This window comes from Apteryx mantelli, chromosome 21 (genome assembly GCF_036417845.1).
Source record: "Apteryx mantelli isolate bAptMan1 chromosome 21, bAptMan1.hap1, whole genome shotgun sequence".
NCBI lineage: Eukaryota > Metazoa > Chordata > Aves > Apterygiformes > Apterygidae > Apteryx > Apteryx mantelli.
The window spans coordinates 1869706-1889891 of NC_089998.1; the positions used below are offsets into that span (position 1 = coordinate 1869706).

Sequence of the window (20186 nt, forward strand, 5' to 3'; positions counted from 1 at the left end):
AATAACAGAGCTCTTTGAGGCGCATTGTCTCAGTGGATGGGAGTGAGCGTAAGTTATGGGCATGACAGACCTTCCACTAAAGCTGTTACTGTGCATTATGTTAGTATGTGCTTATGGGCTCATTAATGTGTGGAACATTGACATAAGCCACAGCATTCAGATTTATAAATAATGCTCTCATTTAGTTATTTTATACTAAATAACTGTAATATAAAACCTTTTATGACAGAAGCTGCAGAAAATTTAAAGTAAAAAAAATCTCTTTGGAACTCTTTTGGTAACAGAAGTGCAAATATAATGTCAAGTTTAGAAGAAGAAAATGCAGTGCACAGTATGGATTATATATTGAAACCTATATTGCAAGGTGAGGAGTCCCTTTCTTGCCCTCCCCAATTCTAAGACTATTGAAGGAGTAAGTGAGTGCTTACAAGGGAAGTAAAACTGAAGCACTCAAGAATAGTTGTTCAGTGAGACCACACTGTAATTTGCTACCGGGGCAGACTGCTAGCAAAACTCTGAGATGGAAAGAATTTTGGAGATGTGGATAAGGCCAGAATAAGCTTTTTGTTATGAGCTGCTGGGGGGGTGGCCTTGAAAATTAATTTGAAAATTTGAACCATCAACTTATAGTTCGTGGTGTATTATGTACTCTCTCAGAAAATGTGCTTAATTATGTCCACTACAGTAGAATCTGTTTATTCTGTAAATAATATTCCTACAATGTCTCTAACACCGCATGAAGTATATAGAGCTGGCACAGTAGAGTTTTTCAGAGTAGCATTTGAATTTAATAAAAGAGGACAATTTGCTATTTATTGATAGAATTATTTCTATTAAATTCATATCTTCATATGGATCCTTTTGGAGTCATTTACATTCTTCTGCAAATCAAGATGAGTAGGGCTTTCCTGGCTTTCTGCTTTCCTTCTGAAATTTTGGCTTCTTCCTGTCTTCTGCATAAGGTATCTCATCCCTCTGTCAAGTTTTGCACATGGCATGATCACGTCCTCTAAAAGCACTAGAATGAATTCAAGCATGAATTTAATGCCCAGATTGTTGGGTTTGTATTGCTATGTATTCTGTGAGATCTGTTTCAAAAATGTAGCTTGGTTCTGTCTCCAACACCAACAAATTGCTACTGACACAACTATTTGTTAATGATTTAACATAACTTCTAACCACTGCAGCACAGGCACAGCTTAATATTAATCTTTGAAAGGTTTTTTTAATCTCCTTTCTCTGCTCTTGTTTGGGACAGCAAAATGCTGTCACTAACAATAGTATAGAGATACACAGCCTTCCTTCAGTAGTTACTAAGCTCTGAGCGCTAAAAAAGAGAGGCATCAAACTAAGTCACAACCTTTTTGTTTGTAAGAGAAACTCTGAAGTGCGGAGAATAGCAATGGCTAATCCTCTAGAACATCAGCCTTTGGTGTGCATAGAAAACAAGGAATATGGAGGTAACCTGAATCTTGGTAGTTTTAAATTGCCTGTGTAAAAGAGCTTATAGTTGATACTTGCTCACTTACAATCAGTAAGTGTCTCTGTATAAACAGCAACGAGACCGCTAGGACTATGTTCACCTGAAGCACAGCTTTGTGAATCTTGAGGTAATTAAACACCTCTGCTATGGAAGAGGAAGGGCAATGAAGGTTAAATGAAGAATAATCTGATGGACAGGTGGTTTAGATCTTTTGAGAAGTGGGAGGAAAAGAACTTCATCAGATATTGGCCATTTCAAAGGACAGAATGTCGTTGTTATTTTGAGACTTTTAAGAATTTATAGGTTTCATTTTTTGCATAAATCAAACTTTCACTTTGTAATTTTGCATGAAGCCTCTGAAATACAAGGGAATACATCCTTAAAATCCTTATATTTACAATTAGCAAACTCTTCAGACCTACAAAATTTCTTCTGTAAGTAGCTTAGCCTTGGTGGTCATTGATGGCCTGATTACGCAAAAGAGTTTCTATGCTTATTCTTTGAGTCACATATAAACTATTTGTAGAATTCTACTTACAGAGATAAAGGTTGTTATTTATTATTAAATTTCATTTCAGTTTCATTCATTTTAAAAAACAGGAAAACCTGTATTAGCCTAATGTTTAGCTCCAGAGACGGAATAAAAATCACAGACACTGTAACTGCAAGGATTTTCACACACTTGCTTTAGTTATTAAATTTAACTCAAATTCATTCATGGATTCTAATCAAGAATGACATAAAAGCTCATAGACTACCTTTAAAATAGTACCTAACAGAATGTTAACAGTCCATTTTAAATAGGAGGGAAAGTTAAAATGAAGCTTTTATCTTCCTGTTGGTTTCTGAATAGAATCCAGTCATATCCTAGAGGAGCAAAACAGCTTGAAAGGTAACTCTTTTAAAACTGAAAAATCCAGCTCTGAATTCACAATGTCACTTTTCATCATGACTGCTGCGGTGCTGAGAGCTTTTTTCTTTTAGCTGGGTCCCAGTGTGCTAAGCTGTGTCTGTGATATGAGAGTGATCCAGACCTCTTGTGTGATTTCAGGTTTCTGCACTGAAGAACAGGTTGAAGAAAGTCTCTACAACCACTGGAGACGGCGTTGCAAGAGCATTCCTAAAAGCACAAGCATCTTTTTTTGGGAGCTACAGAAACGCACTGAAAATTGAACCTGTAAGTAGGAAAATAGTAAGCATAAGGTATAAATCAGCAGCCGTGGTAAGAGGAAAAAAAAAAAAAAACCTAACAAAAGTAGAAAGTGTGGTATAGTCCACTTTCAAAAGTCAGTATTGTGGCTGTCTGGCTGACCAGTACTGAAAACAGTATTCCAGTCTCCAAAAGCGATAAAGATACGCAACAAGCAATAAGAGAGAAAACTTCTTATGGAGGGTTACTTGTATTAAAAGAGAGTTTAATTAAAGAGAGAGCTGATAAAAACTTATAAATTAATGTTCATGGTAGTCTAGTCCAGAATTATTGTTCTCTTTCTCACTGCAAAAACAGGATCTTCATTGTATTATTTTTAAAGGAAGTCCCTAAAGTGATGCAGTGCATCCTTCTTTTTACACCTTATATGCTTAACAGTATATGCTTAACTGTGAAACATGCACATCTGTGGAAACATTGAATTTAAAGACACAATACATTTAGTAAAGTATGTTTTTACAGAAATATGAAGAGTATCTGGAGTTGTAACTGTTGATGGTAAGTGTTCTGTTAGGGAAATCCAATCTCATGCTTCTGGTTCAAAGCTAATCTCTATTTAGCAATGGTTAAGTGCAATCTGAATGGGACAAAGATTTTTCCATACTTTTCTGATGCCGGGTTTTGTCACATCTGGTCCTGGCCTGCTGCAAGGGATAGAAATTTGTGCTTCATGGACTTCAGTACAAATCTGTCCAGCAAAATTCATATATTTTGATGTGTTTTGTGACACTCTCGTTTTCCTGACATATAAATAGGAGGCTCCCGTTGAAATGTGTATATGTAGCTGATAGACTCTTAGGGACAAGGTAAATAGTATGACTGAACATTCAGCTGTAATTGATGAGATATAGCCCAGAAACATGTAGGGGATGAAGAGCACTAATTGTAGAACCATCCGTGGCATATTTCCACAATGTTCCACATATATTTCTTCTCGCATTTCTGACGCAGGGAAAACTAACACGTGTCAGTCAAATACAGCGATAAGTCTCCATGGCCTGTTCAGGGGCTCATTTGAACTACTGTTGTTAGAGCAATGGCCGTTTCACAAGAAGATCTCTGTAGAGGGGAAAACCTACTTCCATCTGTCAGTTGCAAGCATTTGGAGGCAGAATGGAAAATTGGTGGTAGCTATGGAGAGCTTGAATACTACTGGGAGAAGCTAAGCTGAGTACTGAGTGGAAGCGGGAAAACTGAATGAATGGGGTGAGACTGAGGGTTTGCTGGGTGGGGAGAGGTGCTGTATTTTGCATTCTGCAGCTCTGTGGAGATTAACAAAGAGATCTGGCATGCAGACAAGTCATAAATGTAATTTTAATCATGATGTTAAAGGAAAAGACCAGAAGTTGGACTAAAGGTATAGTGTTTCTCGCAGTTGAGGGTGTTTCCATAACTAAAGTGTCTTCATTGCTGTATTTTGTTTATGTGTCATTTTTGTGGGCTTTTAAAGCCAGAAGAGAAAAATAGCTTGGTCTGAATTTTAAATAATCCAGTCATCCTCATCAAATAAACATCATTCCTATGAGCCATATTCAGTGTTCAAAAGCGACTTTTGAATTCAGCATGAACCTTTCCCCTTCTTATTGGGGGAATGTGTGGAGGATTATTGGTGTGTCTGCGTGAGTGTGTGGAAAAATAAATTGCATTGATTTTAGTGTGTATGGCTGGGCGCCATAATGTTGTGCTTTCAAAGTATCCAATGTAAACTAATGGGAGATGTATACATTGTCATCCACATAAATAACAAACCTGAAGCGAGCAGGGCAGCCTGGCGTAAGCCTCCTTTATGCATGTACGGGAGACACCGACTTCCCGTCGTTCATTCAGGCCGTCTTTTCTCTGACGCTCCTCCCTGTAGTTGCCAGGCAACTCTGGGAATATTGGTTTATGCTTTGCCTGGATGTGTGTAAGAGATTAACTAGTTAAGGGTTTTATGAAGAAAGATAAAAATTTAAATTGCTTTTCTGGAAATACCATCTGGTATTTTGAAGGCTGAATGTTAAAGATGAAAATTCAAAATTAGTTGACAAGGGCACACACCTAAAAATTACAATCTCCACCCCCACCCCCAAAGGGACAGCAAACCTGAGGAAGTAAAAGGAGTTTTTGGTTTGCTTATTATTCCATCAAATAAAACCTCTAAACATAATTGTACAAATGTATTGTAAAATCTAATTGTAAATATCAGGAAATAGAAAATTCTTAGAAAAGGCTTTCTTTCCCACGTCATTTTATAAATTAAAAATTAATTACTGATTTTATATTTCTTACCAAGATTTATGTAAAGATGGTTTGCAAAACATGACAGGTTTCTCAGGTGCTGAACGTGCCCGAGTTGAATGACCTGCATTCGGTTTCTGCTTCTGCCATTGATGCCCTGTAAGTACTGGACAGGTCACACAACTACTCCACTTCCTTTCTGGAATATACTGGTAGTTAATGTAATTACTAGGAGGCTCTTGCTACTGTTGGGAATGCAAACACTTAAATGTTCAAAATCCTTGGAAATTCTCATCTTAAAAAGACATCGCGAAATCCCACACAGTGGCATGTAACGGGCAAAGCAAATACAGAATATACTTGCTGAGTTCACAGCAGAAAATATGATTGAAACTTAATAACAAAGCATCATAACTTTTACAAATAATAAGGCGTGTTGTAGTTTAAAGCACTATCTTTCTCTGGCATGCTGTACTTGGGATGCGGTACCTGAAACCATCTCTCTACTCTCACATAATTCTATCTCCTGCACAGCAATTATGTTCCTTGTTGTTCTTTGTTAGCTGACTAGCTCAGCTTACAGCATTTATGGGTTATATACTAACAGGTGTTCAAAGTGGTCAGGATACACAATGGTGATCTTAAAAGAAATGCAGAATGATGAGTTTCACACTGAATAGTGAAGGAATATTAAAGTGTGCGTGAAAACTCCTTCAGTTGCTGTCCATTGGTGCTTTCAGAATCTATAAAGACCACAGCAAATGTCATCATTTATTTAAAATATTTAATGTCTGTTTGCAAAAATCAAATTTGAAACCATTACAGATTTAACAGTTGTAAAAGGTTATTAGGTTACATATTGTATATACAAATCAGTACCTGGACTATGAACGAATTACTGGTGCCATAACTTTCTGAGGACGTCAGTAACTCAAACTTTTGCATTGAGAAACCTATCCAGATAAAAAAAACTGCAACTCTAAGGATTTATGTTATAAAATAATGGATGCAGTTATTATCCCTACTGTGTATATGTGTTTCTGTAGCTACCTTAAGCCAGATTTTAAGTGTGGAAGAATTTCTGTCACATATGGTATAACAACATTCTCCACAAATGTGTGTTGCTATTAAGTACATTAAAGCACTTAAGAGGCAGTGTGTTTACTTGGCTGTGTTGAGGCAGGTTATTAGCTTTATGAATGTTACTCAAATTTTTAACAATGCCATCAATGTGAACATCTGGTTCACTTGAATGACTTTTAAAAAAAGTTCCTAAAATTTTTGCTGTATCCTAAGAGAATATTTATTCTAAATACTTAATTAACAAAATTAGATCATCATCAATAGAAAGATCTATATAGTTATTATGTGTGTGTGTAAATGGTTTGTAGTACTTAACAGTTGTGGGTATGATGGTAGCTGGGGAAAAGGAGACTTACTCTCCAGCGAAGATGATGTCTATGCACTTTCTTATCCTGACACCTAGTGGTTAGAGACCACATTTCATTGGTTTTCTTTTACAATCTTTGTTAAGAAACAAACCTCCAAACACCTGTGATAAAGGTAAGCTCACTGGATAGATTCGGTGAAAGCAGCAGTACGTAGGGTGTAACACAGCAGAACGTGCGGGGCTTTGCGTCGGTGATGCCGGTGCAGGTAGCCTAAGCCCCGTGCGTGCTTGTTCACCATACTCGGGTGTAAGGGTTTGACAGAAAGCTCCAAGTTTGATGTACAGTCGTCTCAAATGCCTTGCTTGGTTGTCTCTTCCCTGGAGGGGTGGTCACTCTTCATTGAACCTTGCAGCTGGAATTGTTTGTGCTAAATATGATATTTTCTGGGTGACACACTTGAAAAGCTGGTTTGCTTGCACTTTGTTTTAAAATCTGTATCAGCTGAACAGGTGTTTCTGCTTCCACATCTTGTACTTTCTGTACTTACCTTTCTTTTGTAGTGCTGCTACTTTTATATGGATAATTAAGGGGAGTTGATTTTAACACTCACATCCCAAACAGATATTGGATCTAACTTTAAATGCTCTTACAGGTAGTTTTCTTTTTAACTTTGCTGCCTCGAGTTGATAACTGCTCATTATATGAAAGCACTGTGAAATTCAGAGTCTGTTTCACAACTCTTAATATACGTGGTACAGTAAAGTGATAGGTGTATGTAACACAATGTGAACTAAAGTAGACTTTTCATGTTGATAGGCTATTTAAGAAACATCTGTGCATGAGATTCTAGTGTTCATTTGGGTTAGAATCTTGGTGCCCCAGTTTGTTTCTAAAGGGCTGGTCTAGTTGATTATGGGTTTAGTAATCTAGTTACCAGGGTGATGAACACTGCGTTCTTTGTAAAATTTGTCTTGTGTCTGTTGCCATATTACTTAATTGCAACTGTTTTTATCATTTATAAAATCCATATAATCCTGATTTTGGAGGTTTGTGAATGATGTTTGTAGTATCCATATTTCATACTAGATTTCTGTGTTGCCACAGCTGAGAGTACTTTCAGTGTGAGCCTGTCTGTGGCAACAAATGTCTCGGATTTGTGGCAGTGTTGCTGAGGATGCAAAATGATTAATAGAGTTGCATTACCTGTAGTGAGAACTGTGCTCCTTATTAGTTAGCTCGTGTTATTTTCCAGAGGTCTGACCAAGAAAATCCTTCGTTGCTTTGCTTTGCTCTGCTTGAGAGGCCCTTCGCTGCGTCTCCAGCTGAACGGGAATGAAGCAGCAGCAGTGCTATGATTTTTGTCCAGCACTAAAGGGGTGTTGCTGGTTACTTGCTTAAGTATCAAGTTTTGCGCTCTTCCTAAACAAAACAACTCTGCCAATAGTGGAGAGGAAGAGGGTGAAGGGAGCTGTGGCAGCGTTGAAAAGTAAAATCTAATCTTTTATGTGGCCATTATGAAAGTGATGTCAACATGGAAAAAATACAGCAAAATCTGGTTTCATTGTTAGCATCTTATTATTGATTAATAACCTTGCTGAGTGATTTTTTTTTTTTTAATTGAAAATTTGCTTTCAACTCTGGGAATGCATGGCCAGTAATTTTCACTGTTTGCAGGTTCCCTGAAATAGCGTTGCTCTGTTTTGTGATGTCTTCCAACGGAATGAAGCTGGCTACCTCCCTCCTCTCAAACTGATCAAATGTTACAGTAGTTTTAAGCATCCATTGTTGTGTTTCGATTACATTTAAAATATATGGAATAGTAGTTGGGAGCTTACTGAAGCTTTAAGATGCTAATAATGAAACATAACATTTATAAATAATTACCAGTATTTCAATGATTCTGATAGTGGTTGATACTTTCAATGAACTGTTATATTATATACCATTACCTTATTGTAAAAAATTCTGCATAACCTGCATATTTCAAATAGAAGTAAAATTGTAGAAGAAAATCAGGACAAACTTGAATGCATTGGGAATTAATGATAATAAGTAAATCTTTTCAATGAAGCCTGAATAATTTCTGAATAATAGTTCTCAATCGATCTTTTTTAAATTTAACTTAAATCTGCTTTAGATACATCCTCTAAACAGTAAACATAAAACCTCAGAGGACACAGTCAATGTACTTTTCTACTTCCACACTTTTTATGCTCTTTCCTTCATGAAGTTGATTGATAATTTAAGAAGTACACAAGAGTATGCTTAAGACGTTATAAAAACTATTTTAACCTTAATGTGAAACTGCAGTTACTGAAACTCACATGTGTATTATACAATCCAATTTTAAAACTGCTTTAGCTAAATTTCACTGTGTATGTATATATGTGTGTATATATGTATGCTAATATATACTCTATATATATGTACATATACTTTGTGTGTGTGTGTATAAGTATGTACATATATAAAACCATCGAGGGAAAAGGGAAGACACTTCCACAAACATTTCTTACTATATTCTAGTTACGAGCAAGGACGTAACTAAATTTCAACAAAACATTCCAAATCTGATCCATGTACTTCATTTCCATCAACTGTACATTTAAGAATGGATGCCCAGAAACCTTCTGTGATGAATTCCTTTTTATGGTATTGTTGCTTTAAACTTCAAAATTCTAAATCTTTGATTATTTTCTATCTCTAATTACTGTGCTTCCTAAATATGGACCTTCCTTCAGTGATCTCTTCTTTCTGGAGAGAGCGTTCATCGTTGCTGTCATTGCCTCTGTTGTCCTGTCAGGACCTACTAATTCATATATGGGTTCTAAATAGAGGAGACAACATACCACCCTTTTTCATAACTGTAACTTTGATACAAATTTTCTTTCTTAATATGATGAAATGTGAGCAGCTGTAGAAAAAAATTATAATAATTGGGAGGAAATAAAAAGTTAACTTTTTTTCATTAACAGTAATACTGAATTCAATGTAGGAAGCCTTTTGAGTTTGTGGTTTTGTCGTAATTCCTGAACAGTATAAGGACCTCTGTAGGAAGCGTAGGACATTATACTTCCGTAAGGGATATATAATAAAACAGAGGTGTCTCTTGCATTGTATTTCCAGCATTTTTTTCCCCCCAAAACCTGAAAACATCCCTGCATTGGTACAGGAATGTAAGGACATCCCTGGAGAATCATTTTATTCCCTCATTCTCTCTTGACAGTTTCTGTTATCCAGGCTGATAGAGACAGCACAGATTTGTTTATCCGTGCTGCAGTCATCCATCTCTGGTGCTGTGTATCCGTTCCTTCTGGAGACACTGGTATTGACTCCTGCGCTCCGCGCGGGGCGAGCCGGCCAGCCAGCGGAGTCACTCGCGTCCGCAGGGGACGCAGCCTGCCGGGTGCCAGCGCCAGGCGGGCGCCACCGGCAGCGCTCCGGCTGTCCAGGGCAGCAGGACGGTGCCTTCCAGTTCTTTTTTCCAACACCGTATTGGTAAAAAGATCTGTCAATGAAACGTACTTAAGAGATGTTGCTTCCCTATATATTGTTAGTAGGTTTGAATCTTGATTCCATCCCTCGGTTATGAAGGCCCCCTCCGAATTTGGGTTGCCGTATTGTCCATATCATGATATATATGGTCTTTCTGTGCTCTTGATCATGCTGCACTGCTGAGATACTGCACAACTGCACTCTAGAAACTTTAATGTTTCTGATTAAATTGATTCTGAATTTTAACCTTGAGACACAGGCTAACTTCTAAAGGTGAAGTAAAAGTTCCTCAAAATTGTGTAGGAAATAAGGAGTTAAAAGGTGTCCCACTGCATTCTGAACAGGGCACAGCATGACAAGCATCTATTAAAATTTAGTATTTTAATTTCCTGGAAGTGTAACCTCTTGCTAGGGAATCTGTCTTTAATAGCTGTTACTAGTTTTGATACCAACACACTGGTGTGGCCGCTGAATTATTATTTTACTTCCACAAAGGAAATCCACGCGCACAGTCATAATGTCCTACTATCCCAGGTTTAACATCTCATTAGCCTTGGTAGAGTTGTTCCTTGTATGAGCTCTGAATGGGTCCTTGTTACCCAGACTACTGTAGCTAACTATAATGAAAGTATTAATGTTGCTCTGGCATGGTATATTTGCTGGCCAAGAGCTGCATGCACTGTATGGGAAAGCTGTTGCTATTTACTTCTGTTTAAATTCATGGCCAAGGAAGATAGTCATGTTTTAAATTGCACTCTTCTGCAGAAGACTCTCTGGCGTGGGCTAAATGTAGGTGAGAGCTTAGAGTTATTTTTGTAAGCTTATTTAGAGATTTAAGGCCCATACATCAATATGTACAATAGCACATACATCACCTTTGCATCAGCAGTGAAGAAACTGTAGTGGTATATCCAGATTAGTTATGGAGTCTGCAGACGTAAAAGAAATAAGTGAGTTTCATAGTTCTGGCCTCTTTCTTACAGAATCAGTATTGCTGTTAAGTACTAAGCAGTGATTAGTCCCCTAGGTAGTCAGGTCTCCTACAACAGTAGGAAGTTTTAAAGTGCTTTAGGAGGACGATTTACTCCTCAATTTTATGTTTTGACACCACTCAGGATTCTTGCTGTAGTGATTCCCAAGTAACACCATGATACCCGTGACACGAATGGATTTGTTCCTCAGGAAGGCATTAAAACGGCAGTACGAGGGCCTGACTTCAGCCTTCGGTATTAATTGCTGCATAGCAGTCCCGTGCCCAGACTAACCCCATCAATTCCTTGAACGGTTCCAGAGCCACGAGATCTGAGTGGGGCAGAAGCGAGAAGAGAAAAGTAGGTGACGTGCGGTACAGAGGAAAGTATCCAATGCCACACGAGTCCAAAGGGAGATTTTGTGGAGTATGTGTACAGGAACATAAAGTGCATGTTACATATTGGTACATAATTCTTTTTGAAAAGACTTTGTAGCTTATGATGCTTTGTCTACGGTGAAGTATGATTGTTGCCATGGTGAAATTTTTTCTTTTTTTAAGCTATTCAGTGGAAGAGTTAAATAGTTCTTTCCAATTCCCGGTAATTGCCACATCGCAGCTGCTTCCTTACACGGGCACCTTTTGGGTAGCTTTGTTTTTCCATATGGGAATTTTAAAGGTATTTTATGCAGAGTAGATCCTTCCCTTTCACCACATTTTTTGGTTAGGCCAGGGTCTTCTAAGGGCATTTGTCCATATATAGAAAAAACAAAGAAGGCAGATGACATTGTTTATATTAGATACATACAAACTCTATATTAAAAAAAATGATAATATAGGGAAACAGTGAGCAGAAGCTTATAAAATAAAGCAGTTTATTTTGCTTACTTTTTTTTTTTGTGCTCCTCTTAAAGTTACTGTTGATGTATATTTAACAGGAGCTTTCTCCCACCCCCCTTTACTATTTTATCCTGTTTGATTGCTATGTTAACTCTCAAATATATGCCTGTATAGACCATTTAGTGATGTCTAAATGATGGTAATCTCATTCTGGATATGGATCTCATCCTAATGACTTTACTAGCAGATAGGACTGGACTGTGACAGAGTGTAAAACCTAACGTTTGTATGGAAAAAAAGAAAAAAGAAAAAAAGAATTCCTGTTTATTCTGGAACTAAGACCTATGACTTTTTTTTTTCCTAACATGAAGATCCTGCAGTGATTTGTAGCATTTCAAAGACCGCAGTTTGCATATATAATTTTTGTTAAGTTGTACCATTTATTGAAAATGTTCTAGAAGACACATTATCCAGGACTCAAATCCTGATTGAAAAAGCTTTTTTAGCTATAGGGGCAATACTATTTTTTCTATTAAGTTTTCGTTTTCATTTCAGTCCTCTTGCTGTGTTCTGTTTGTGGGCATTGCTATTGCTATATACAAGGTTTCAGCCTTTGCTTTTGGTGTTCTTAACCTTTAAAATGGGTCTTTTTCTAACAAGCATTTACTGGTTTTGTTTTTTTTTTTCCAAAATGCGTTTAACATTCTACATCTAAGCATGTTGAGATATACATACATAATGAAACTGAAAGACATTCTCTTTAATCTCTTATAAAGGCAGTCAGTTATGCAGTAAATAGAATTATTTTGCAGTTTCCATACTGTTATGTGGTGAGATACTGTGTTCTATAATTCCATATGCCATATCAGGAGGGAAAAAACAATGCCAAATGAAGTGAAAATTACTAAGATTCTGAAGAAAAGATAATAACAAGTACTATTTGAGAAAGTTAACATGACCCTGTGCTGAATATGCTGCTGGACACAGGAAAACCTTGTTTAATATTAGGACTGAGCAAAGCACATGTTGTTGTTCCCTTACGTAAGCAGCATTTCTGCCCTAGAAGATGCAGTAGAACTTTTCTGTCCATTATATGTGTTAAAGTAAACACATAGGTGGCATGCAAGTGTTTTTATATTTCAGCCTGGAAACTTCACCCAAGGAAGGGGCTGTGTGCTGTGCATCTTGTAGTACGCTGCCAGCAGTAAGTCAAGGATCACGTTAAGTTCCTTTCAATGCCATTTGCAGAATGGTGGTATTGACAAGAATTACTCTTGAGTTTATTAATGTTTGTCTGTTAGATGCTCACATTTAAGTTTTTGTGGTGTGTTAGTTTGTCGAAACCTGTGAGCATGCTGAAGAGAAGCACCTGATGTTTCATTGTATGAGTAACTTTTCAGCCTCCGTAGAAATGGTATGTTGAGCTCTCAGACGGGATAGGGTCACTGTGTGCCTTCTGTGTTAGTGCTGGAGAAATAAGAGTAGCTTTGTTCAAAAGCCTGTAAATCTTCCTATTACCAGTGAAGGTTGTACAATGAGGAGCAGCACCATGAAACTTTAGCTTTACAGTGGAAGGATTTGTACATCCAACTGATAAATTATTCCACTGTGCCTTTCTCACCTGATTTTCTGGGTGGGTTTTTTTTTGGTGCTTTCTTTTTTATGCACTTGCTTTTGTTTCTCCTCATTTTGCTTCAAGCCTTCATTTGTGTGTTTGACTTACTTTTAGCCTATGTTTTTTCCATGCTCCCTCCTGATACTTTGCTTATAAATGAGAGTGCACAGCCCCAGTAAGCTGTGTAGCAGTGTGCAAATGCTGCCAAGCAGGAAAGGTTGAAGATATTTCCTGGTCTAATAAAGCGCAGGGGACTTAGACTAGAACAATGAAGCATGTAAACAAACACCAAGCATAAAATAACATGACTGACGAATTCTGCTTCTGTGTAAGGCACTCAGTGACTGTGTATTTTTTAAATGAGCTGGGAATAAAGTGTGTTTCGTATTAGTAAAAACAGCAAAAGACCATTCCGGCAGGTAGAGAAAGAATGAAAATCTGCATCTGCACTGTTGTGAGCAGCAGTAGAGTTGAACAAAAGCCCTTGAAAGAAGATGATAGGAGATTTTGGTACTCAAATTCGTAAAGTGGATGTTAGTAGCTGGTAAACTTGTTGAAATGATGGTGGTAATTAGAATACTAAATCGGGTATATATTAAGGACAAACTGACACAGCTTCAGAAAAGGAGAACATGCCACTGTGGTCTTGCACCCTGTGAGCGGGAGGCATTCACTTTATAGATTTTGTGTGAGTTGCAATGTAAACTTATAGCGCAAAAATGGGTATTTGATTAAAGTGAGAGGCAGTAAAATTATTTGTAAAGATTTGCATGAGTAGGTGATAGAGCTCATTCAGTGCAAGCCTGCAATGTTATAGGCTTAAGTGAGACGTTTCTGTGCATGCCACAGCTGACAGGTCAGTTTGAGTGGCTTCCCCGACAGGCCGCGTGGGAGGACGACCCTCACGCAGCGCAGTCGGACTGTTCTTCAGAATTGCACCGAGCTCTGTGGCTGCTGCCCTGGGGCTCAGCACAGTCGCGTGGGAACGTGGCCTGGCCCGCGTGCCCGCAGCTCCCTGGGGTCTGCGGTGCCGGGGAGGCGCGAGGGGTGCTGCCTGCCTGGGTGCTCGCCTTGTGCTCCGTGCTGTGCAAGAGGCTGCTGGAAAGGGGAAAACCAAGGAAGGGCACTTCAGCCCCTTTTCTGGTTTGGCTCGTGCATGTCCATCAGCGAATTGGGTAACTTTTTCCCGAATATGTTGATTTTGGTATGGACAGAGCATTAGTGAAAGATAAATTCTGGCTCACAACCAAAATGACATATAGGCAAAAATTAATTTAGCGCTGAAGACCACCTTGTCCTTCATCCTTCTGTTTTGGAGGGCATAAAAGTGTAAACAGCAGAGGGCTGATAAATGCCTTGTTCTTTAAAAACAAACTACTTCAGTCTAGTAAAACATCAGATGAAAAGGTTCTTTCTTATCTTATCCTTTTCTAATTTAATTCATTGTTTTCTGTTCCTTTCATTTGATGATGAGTAGCTTTTGGAAATGACAGATATTCTATTGTGACTGAAATATGCATTTTGTAAGTCATAACTTTACTTGGTATTTAAATAAACTGTGTATGTACAGTGTGCAAGATTTATGCAGAACACAGCTGGAGGTATTCTGCTCAGAATTCCTATGGTTTCAAATGTCTCTTTCAAGTTTGAAAATATGTTGCGAGGTAGATACCATTATGATAATTGGAAGTTCAGCTTCTCTGGCTTGCCTTTATTTTTTTTCCTTTTTTTTTCTTTGAATACAATTAACACACACACTCTTCACCTGGTCTCTCCTCATTTACCTCTGACACTCCCTTGATATTTATTTAGACACATGCGGTGCCTTTGCTTTGAACTCAATAGTTGGTATATTCACTAGATTTTTTTGAATAAACATGTTTCTCGATTAGAGATATACAATTAGGCTGCATTGTTAGAGAAAAGTAGGCATATTGATGTCAGTTTAAGTCTTTTACTTATTCGTTAGATGATCAGGACATAAATTGTTTGAAGACTGTAGAGAAAACGGTGATTACTATCAAATCAAAATACCTACCGAGAAGCAAAAGCAGCTCATTTTGTAATAGTTCTCATGAGGGAACAGTTCAGACAAGATATGCAAAAAGCTAGCTAAAGAAAAATGTATGGCTGTCAACACTAAATTAAAAAAAAATATGAATAATACATTTAATTTGAATTTGTTGTCTTTTCTTTAAGGTAACGTAAACATGAACAGAACTTGGTGATTTGCTTGAATTAAGCTTTATTCTGTCAGGTTCAGCAGTGATGGTTTTATTTCTGTAAACAAAAGTAAGACAGTACATCTATTTTAAAAATCAAAAAATTTCGTAAATGACTTAATAAAATATTGTCGGCTTAATTTTTATTTCTTATATAATTTTTTATTTGTTGTACCATGGTACGTAATATGTACGTAGCTATTAACAACATAACACCAATATCCTCCAGAAGACAACCAGGAATTATATGAAATATTTTTTGTAATTTTGTAAGAAAGTAAGTCTCTTTATGACAGATACATTTTAATGACATTTAGCTCAAAAGAAAAGTGTATGAAAATATTATACTACTCAATTTCAGATCCTCTGGAAATTTGGTTTGTAGTTTTCTTGCTCTTTTTGTTTTATTTTATTTTTAGGAACACTACTAAGGCTTGGAGGTTTTATAAAATAAATCAAAAATTTGGTCCAAGCTTGTTCCGCATTATAAAGCAGGAAGTTATTCTGCATTATTTCTTTGCTTTTAGCTGCAGTCTGGAATGAACTGGGACTATGTTTTTGTAGGGTTCCTGTTCACTGTACATTCCTGCAGTCACTAGGTTTTCCCCGAATGTTACTGAAGATGCAGGATATTTGTAAATTAGCTTAATATAGGAAAATGGTGTCATATCTACTGAATAAGAATTCATTTTATCTTTGTTTTAAAATTGAATTTAAATAAGTATGATCAACTTCAAGCTTTTCATATCCCAAGGTCTTCATATGAAAGTTCACCGCTATTTAGAAAAAAATGGAAATTAAACTGTGCCCTTGAATGAGTTTTATGCGCAACATCGTCTTTATTCTTTCCAGAGGTTTGTCTCTGGGTTGTGATGCCTTGCAGAGAGTCTCGCTTGCTTCCTGCAGCCCTGGTTAGTTAGGAGATAGAAACCGCGGCCCGTGAAGGCTTCTGAAGCAGTGTCCACAGCGAGGGAGATGGGGACGCAGTGCAGACACGAGGTGTGTTGGGTTGCTTCGCCGTGGAGAGATCCGTCGGTCTGCAGCGGCGTCTTTGCCGGGTTGCTTAGGGAGGGGCACGCGGCAGAAACCTTTTGGAACGGGGGATTTATAAAGGAGACCTGTATCAAAATAGTGCAAAAGGAAACCAGTGTTTTCTTTTGGGATACCTTTGACTTGTACTGTCAGTTTTCAAAATGCACATTTAAAGCGATCTCTATATAAAGCTACTTGGAAGATAGGGATTTTTTTTTTTTAATGAAATCATTCTATAATAAAATATTTCATGTATTGGCTAAGCTGTAAAGCTTAGGGCTGATAAACAAAGCATCTGAAGCCAAATGGCCCCTTAGCTAACCCCAATTAAAATAAAGATTTCATTGCGCTCTGTCCTGACAGAGAGGGAACATATTGTTGCCTTTAAGGGAGTTTGGTTTAGTTAATGAAATAATTTATTTCATTTTTTTCAAGTACCGAACCTAATTAAATAAGTTTCAACTTGACTTGTAGTTGAGGACATTTTAACTCCTTAAAGGTTACTTTTGTGTCCAAGTGTAGCTCTCTTTTGGTATAATTTCTGATGCAGTATTTAGTTTTCTGTGATTTTTATAATATAAAATTTTGTAGTAAATCTTGTGTGAGTAACCATATGCCTGTTCTCTACATATATATATGTACACACACACACATATATATATGCTTAGTCCTGTTGTTCAATGAAAATCAAAGATATATCAGAGAAATATTTCCAGTGAAGCTCTCAATGCAGTAGTTAAAATCTGTATCTCTAGAACATTTTTCTTAGAGAGGATTAATGGTGAAAATGAAAGTAATTTCTAAGGATTACAAATGTAATTAGTTTACCTTCCTTCAGGATCTGTCTGTACTTGTATGGGTAAAGTTCATCCTGCATTTGTCAACTAATAATATATTATACATTCTCCACCGAAAGTATAGGAAGGATACAGAACAGCTTATCTAAAGATGCTTTCTTTTTACGTATACAAGCGTTTTATGCTCAACACTTGAAGGCACTTAGAGTGGGAATGCTGTCATTTAACTTAGGGCCTTGCCAAAATTTAAAAAATGTTAAACGGCTGCTGAGTCTCTTGTAATAAATTCATATAGGACAAATTATATTCTCTACTGAATGATAGCGAGTATTGCTATTTTGGTTATCTTGTCTATACTGTGTCAGTGTAATAGCTATAATTAAAAGCCTGTGACCAGTATTATTCAGAAAATAGTAGGGTTTAAATTAGTTGTTACAGAAGCCAAATCCAAGTAAGGAAGTTGATGCTTAAGGTAAATCATTTTTAGTCATAACAGATATTTAAATATCTCTACCCAAAAGTAGCTGTTAAATTATAAATACTTTCTGTATTGGAATAATGACTTTCCAGTTAGTAGGGAGGACTTTTTAATCAAAATTTTAAAAACATACATATGTCGCATCTCATGATTTGTGGGTTTTAAGCATAATGTTATGGAATCTGTATACTCTTACCAAATGTCATTTAATCATGCATTCTCCTTTGCATTCCAGCTTTCCTAAAATGAGTTTCCAGCATGAGCAAAGAAACAATCTCCTATAAAAAGGAGTATTGATTTCCCTAAGTCAAAGTCCTGCCCAAGGCTTTTGGCTGCTTTTGCTTCAGATGTTTGGTGTGACGCAGGATTTGATTGTTACCTCCAACTATGGAGATAAATGATATTCAAAGAATTTCTGCCTGTGTGAGGAAATAAGTAAGCTTTATTTACAGATAATTCGCTGGATATTTAATGGTTTTGGGAGTTTGCAGGGGCTTTTCAGATGGAAAAGATTATTCTTTTATGTAGGTATGAACATGAGTGAAATTAAAGAATAGATCCTATTGAAGTCCTAAAAATCTCTTATTTGTTTAACATATTTGCAGATCTTGATATAATTTCTAGATATTAACTCTAAACTCAAATGCAGCCCTGTTCATTATAATTAAGAAGTGTTTCAGAAATCTTGAAAATAGTTGTCAAACATTACCAAAAATAAAGCCTCGCATCTAGCCAGAGTTCTAGACATCATAACTCTGCCCTAAAGCTAAGTCTCCCGTCCATTATCCTGTCATAGCTTATTGTACTCAATTTTAGTTAAATTTTAATAGCAGTTTTGCAGTCATAACTGACATGAAAGTTCTCCAAAGACTATTTTACCCACAGGATATTTCCCATACATGTTTGTTTGTTTGTTTATTTGTTGTTTTCAATCTTGTCCAAATTCTGTTCTTTGGAAAAGTCTTTGGTAATGGAGAACTTGAAACCTAAAATGGAGAAAAAGATGTAGTGACTTAGCTGGCAAGTATCAGTTTGCAACCAGAAGAAATCAATTGCATTTTGTGTTGTTGGGGACATTGCCTTCAAATGGTCATGTAAGAAGTTTTGCAAACTGACACACTTGATAAGGATCTTGGGTTTTATTTGGTTTTACTTATGCTGCATGTAGTGTATACACTGAGGTATCCTACATGTAGGGTTCAATATACAGATGCTAAATCTTTAAAAACTACTTTTGCAATGCTGCAACCTACAGTTCTTGCTTTTCTACCTTTCAAGTTGATGTGTTCACAAATGTTGTGCCCAGCTTTTACTGTGATATCCCAGAGTTTAATGTCACCTTTTATGCTTTAAAAAAAAATCAAAGTAATGCAGGAACATCAGTCCTTATTGTTGTATAGGAAGCCCTGTAATATTAATTGGCTGTCAAATCCCTAAGAAATAATGGATTAATGTGCTTGATCGTAATGCCCTGTTCAGAAGCTGAAGTTTGCTGATGTCCCCAGCCTCTCTATTTAACGCAATTACAGCTATGCATTCAGGACATTTCAGTGGATTGCATTTCATTAATATGATTTGAGCAGACAATACTAAGCTGCTGTTGGGCCTCTCTGACAGCTAATTACTAAAATGAAGTGTGTACATGGCTAAGAAACAATGGAGCACTTGTCAGGAACATTAAAACAATGCAGAAATAGTGCCAAATCCTGGAATCGCTCCTCCGTACTGTTTTTCTTGGGTATACAGACGAACCTTGGGCCATATATAGCAATGGTGGTGAGTTAGACATTGAAGAAACAAAGTTTGTTACCGCTGACTAAAATGCATTATAGTTCTATTTTCCCCTTTTCTCTGTTTAATCTGGACACTTGTACTTACTGAACCCAAATGCTAAAACCACCTACTCTTTCCTCATTTTTGCACATATTCCCCATAAAATGTTATTTGAATACTGGAGATAGTGTGAATGTCTGACAATTTTATAGCATTATTTACAGGAAAAAGGGTCACGGGCAATATGAACAAGGTGAATAGGAGCAGACTTTTCATTGTCTCGTCCAGTACAAAGAATCAGACAGCAAAGGTTTGGAGCAAACAGAAGGGAGCTATTCTGTGTGCAGTAGGCAGTAAACTTGTGGAGCACCGTGTCAGATGTCCCTGGGGAGTTCCCCCCAGCTCTAGGGGAGTTTGGACAGATATGTGGAAGAGAGCTCTGCTGGGGTTTACTTAATCCGCAAGCAACAGCAGCTTCAGCAAATTCCGTGAGCTGAAAATCTCAGTGCAGTAAAAATAGTGAGGGCAGAAGTAATATTCAGGCTTTCCACCTTCCTGCTCCTTCCCAAACATCTGCTATGGGTACATTGGAGACAGGACAGCAGGATAGATGGACCTTTCTTCTGATCCATTATGGGCCACGTGTTCTAAAAATACTGT

General features: G+C 37.2%; 1 protein-coding gene across 5 annotated transcripts in view; it reads left to right on the top strand.

The window, feature by feature from the left end:
* DENND1A (DENN domain containing 1A) overlaps positions 1–20186 on the top strand; it is a 228105-nt gene that overhangs the window by 144140 nt on the left and 63779 nt on the right. For all 5 annotated transcript variants that reach the window (XM_067308804.1, XM_067308803.1, XM_067308805.1 and 2 more), the window contains one exon: positions 2535–2660. In XM_067308804.1, the coding sequence (XP_067164905.1) occupies positions 2535–2660 (126 nt within the window). The remainder of the gene's footprint in view (positions 1–2534; positions 2661–20186) is intronic.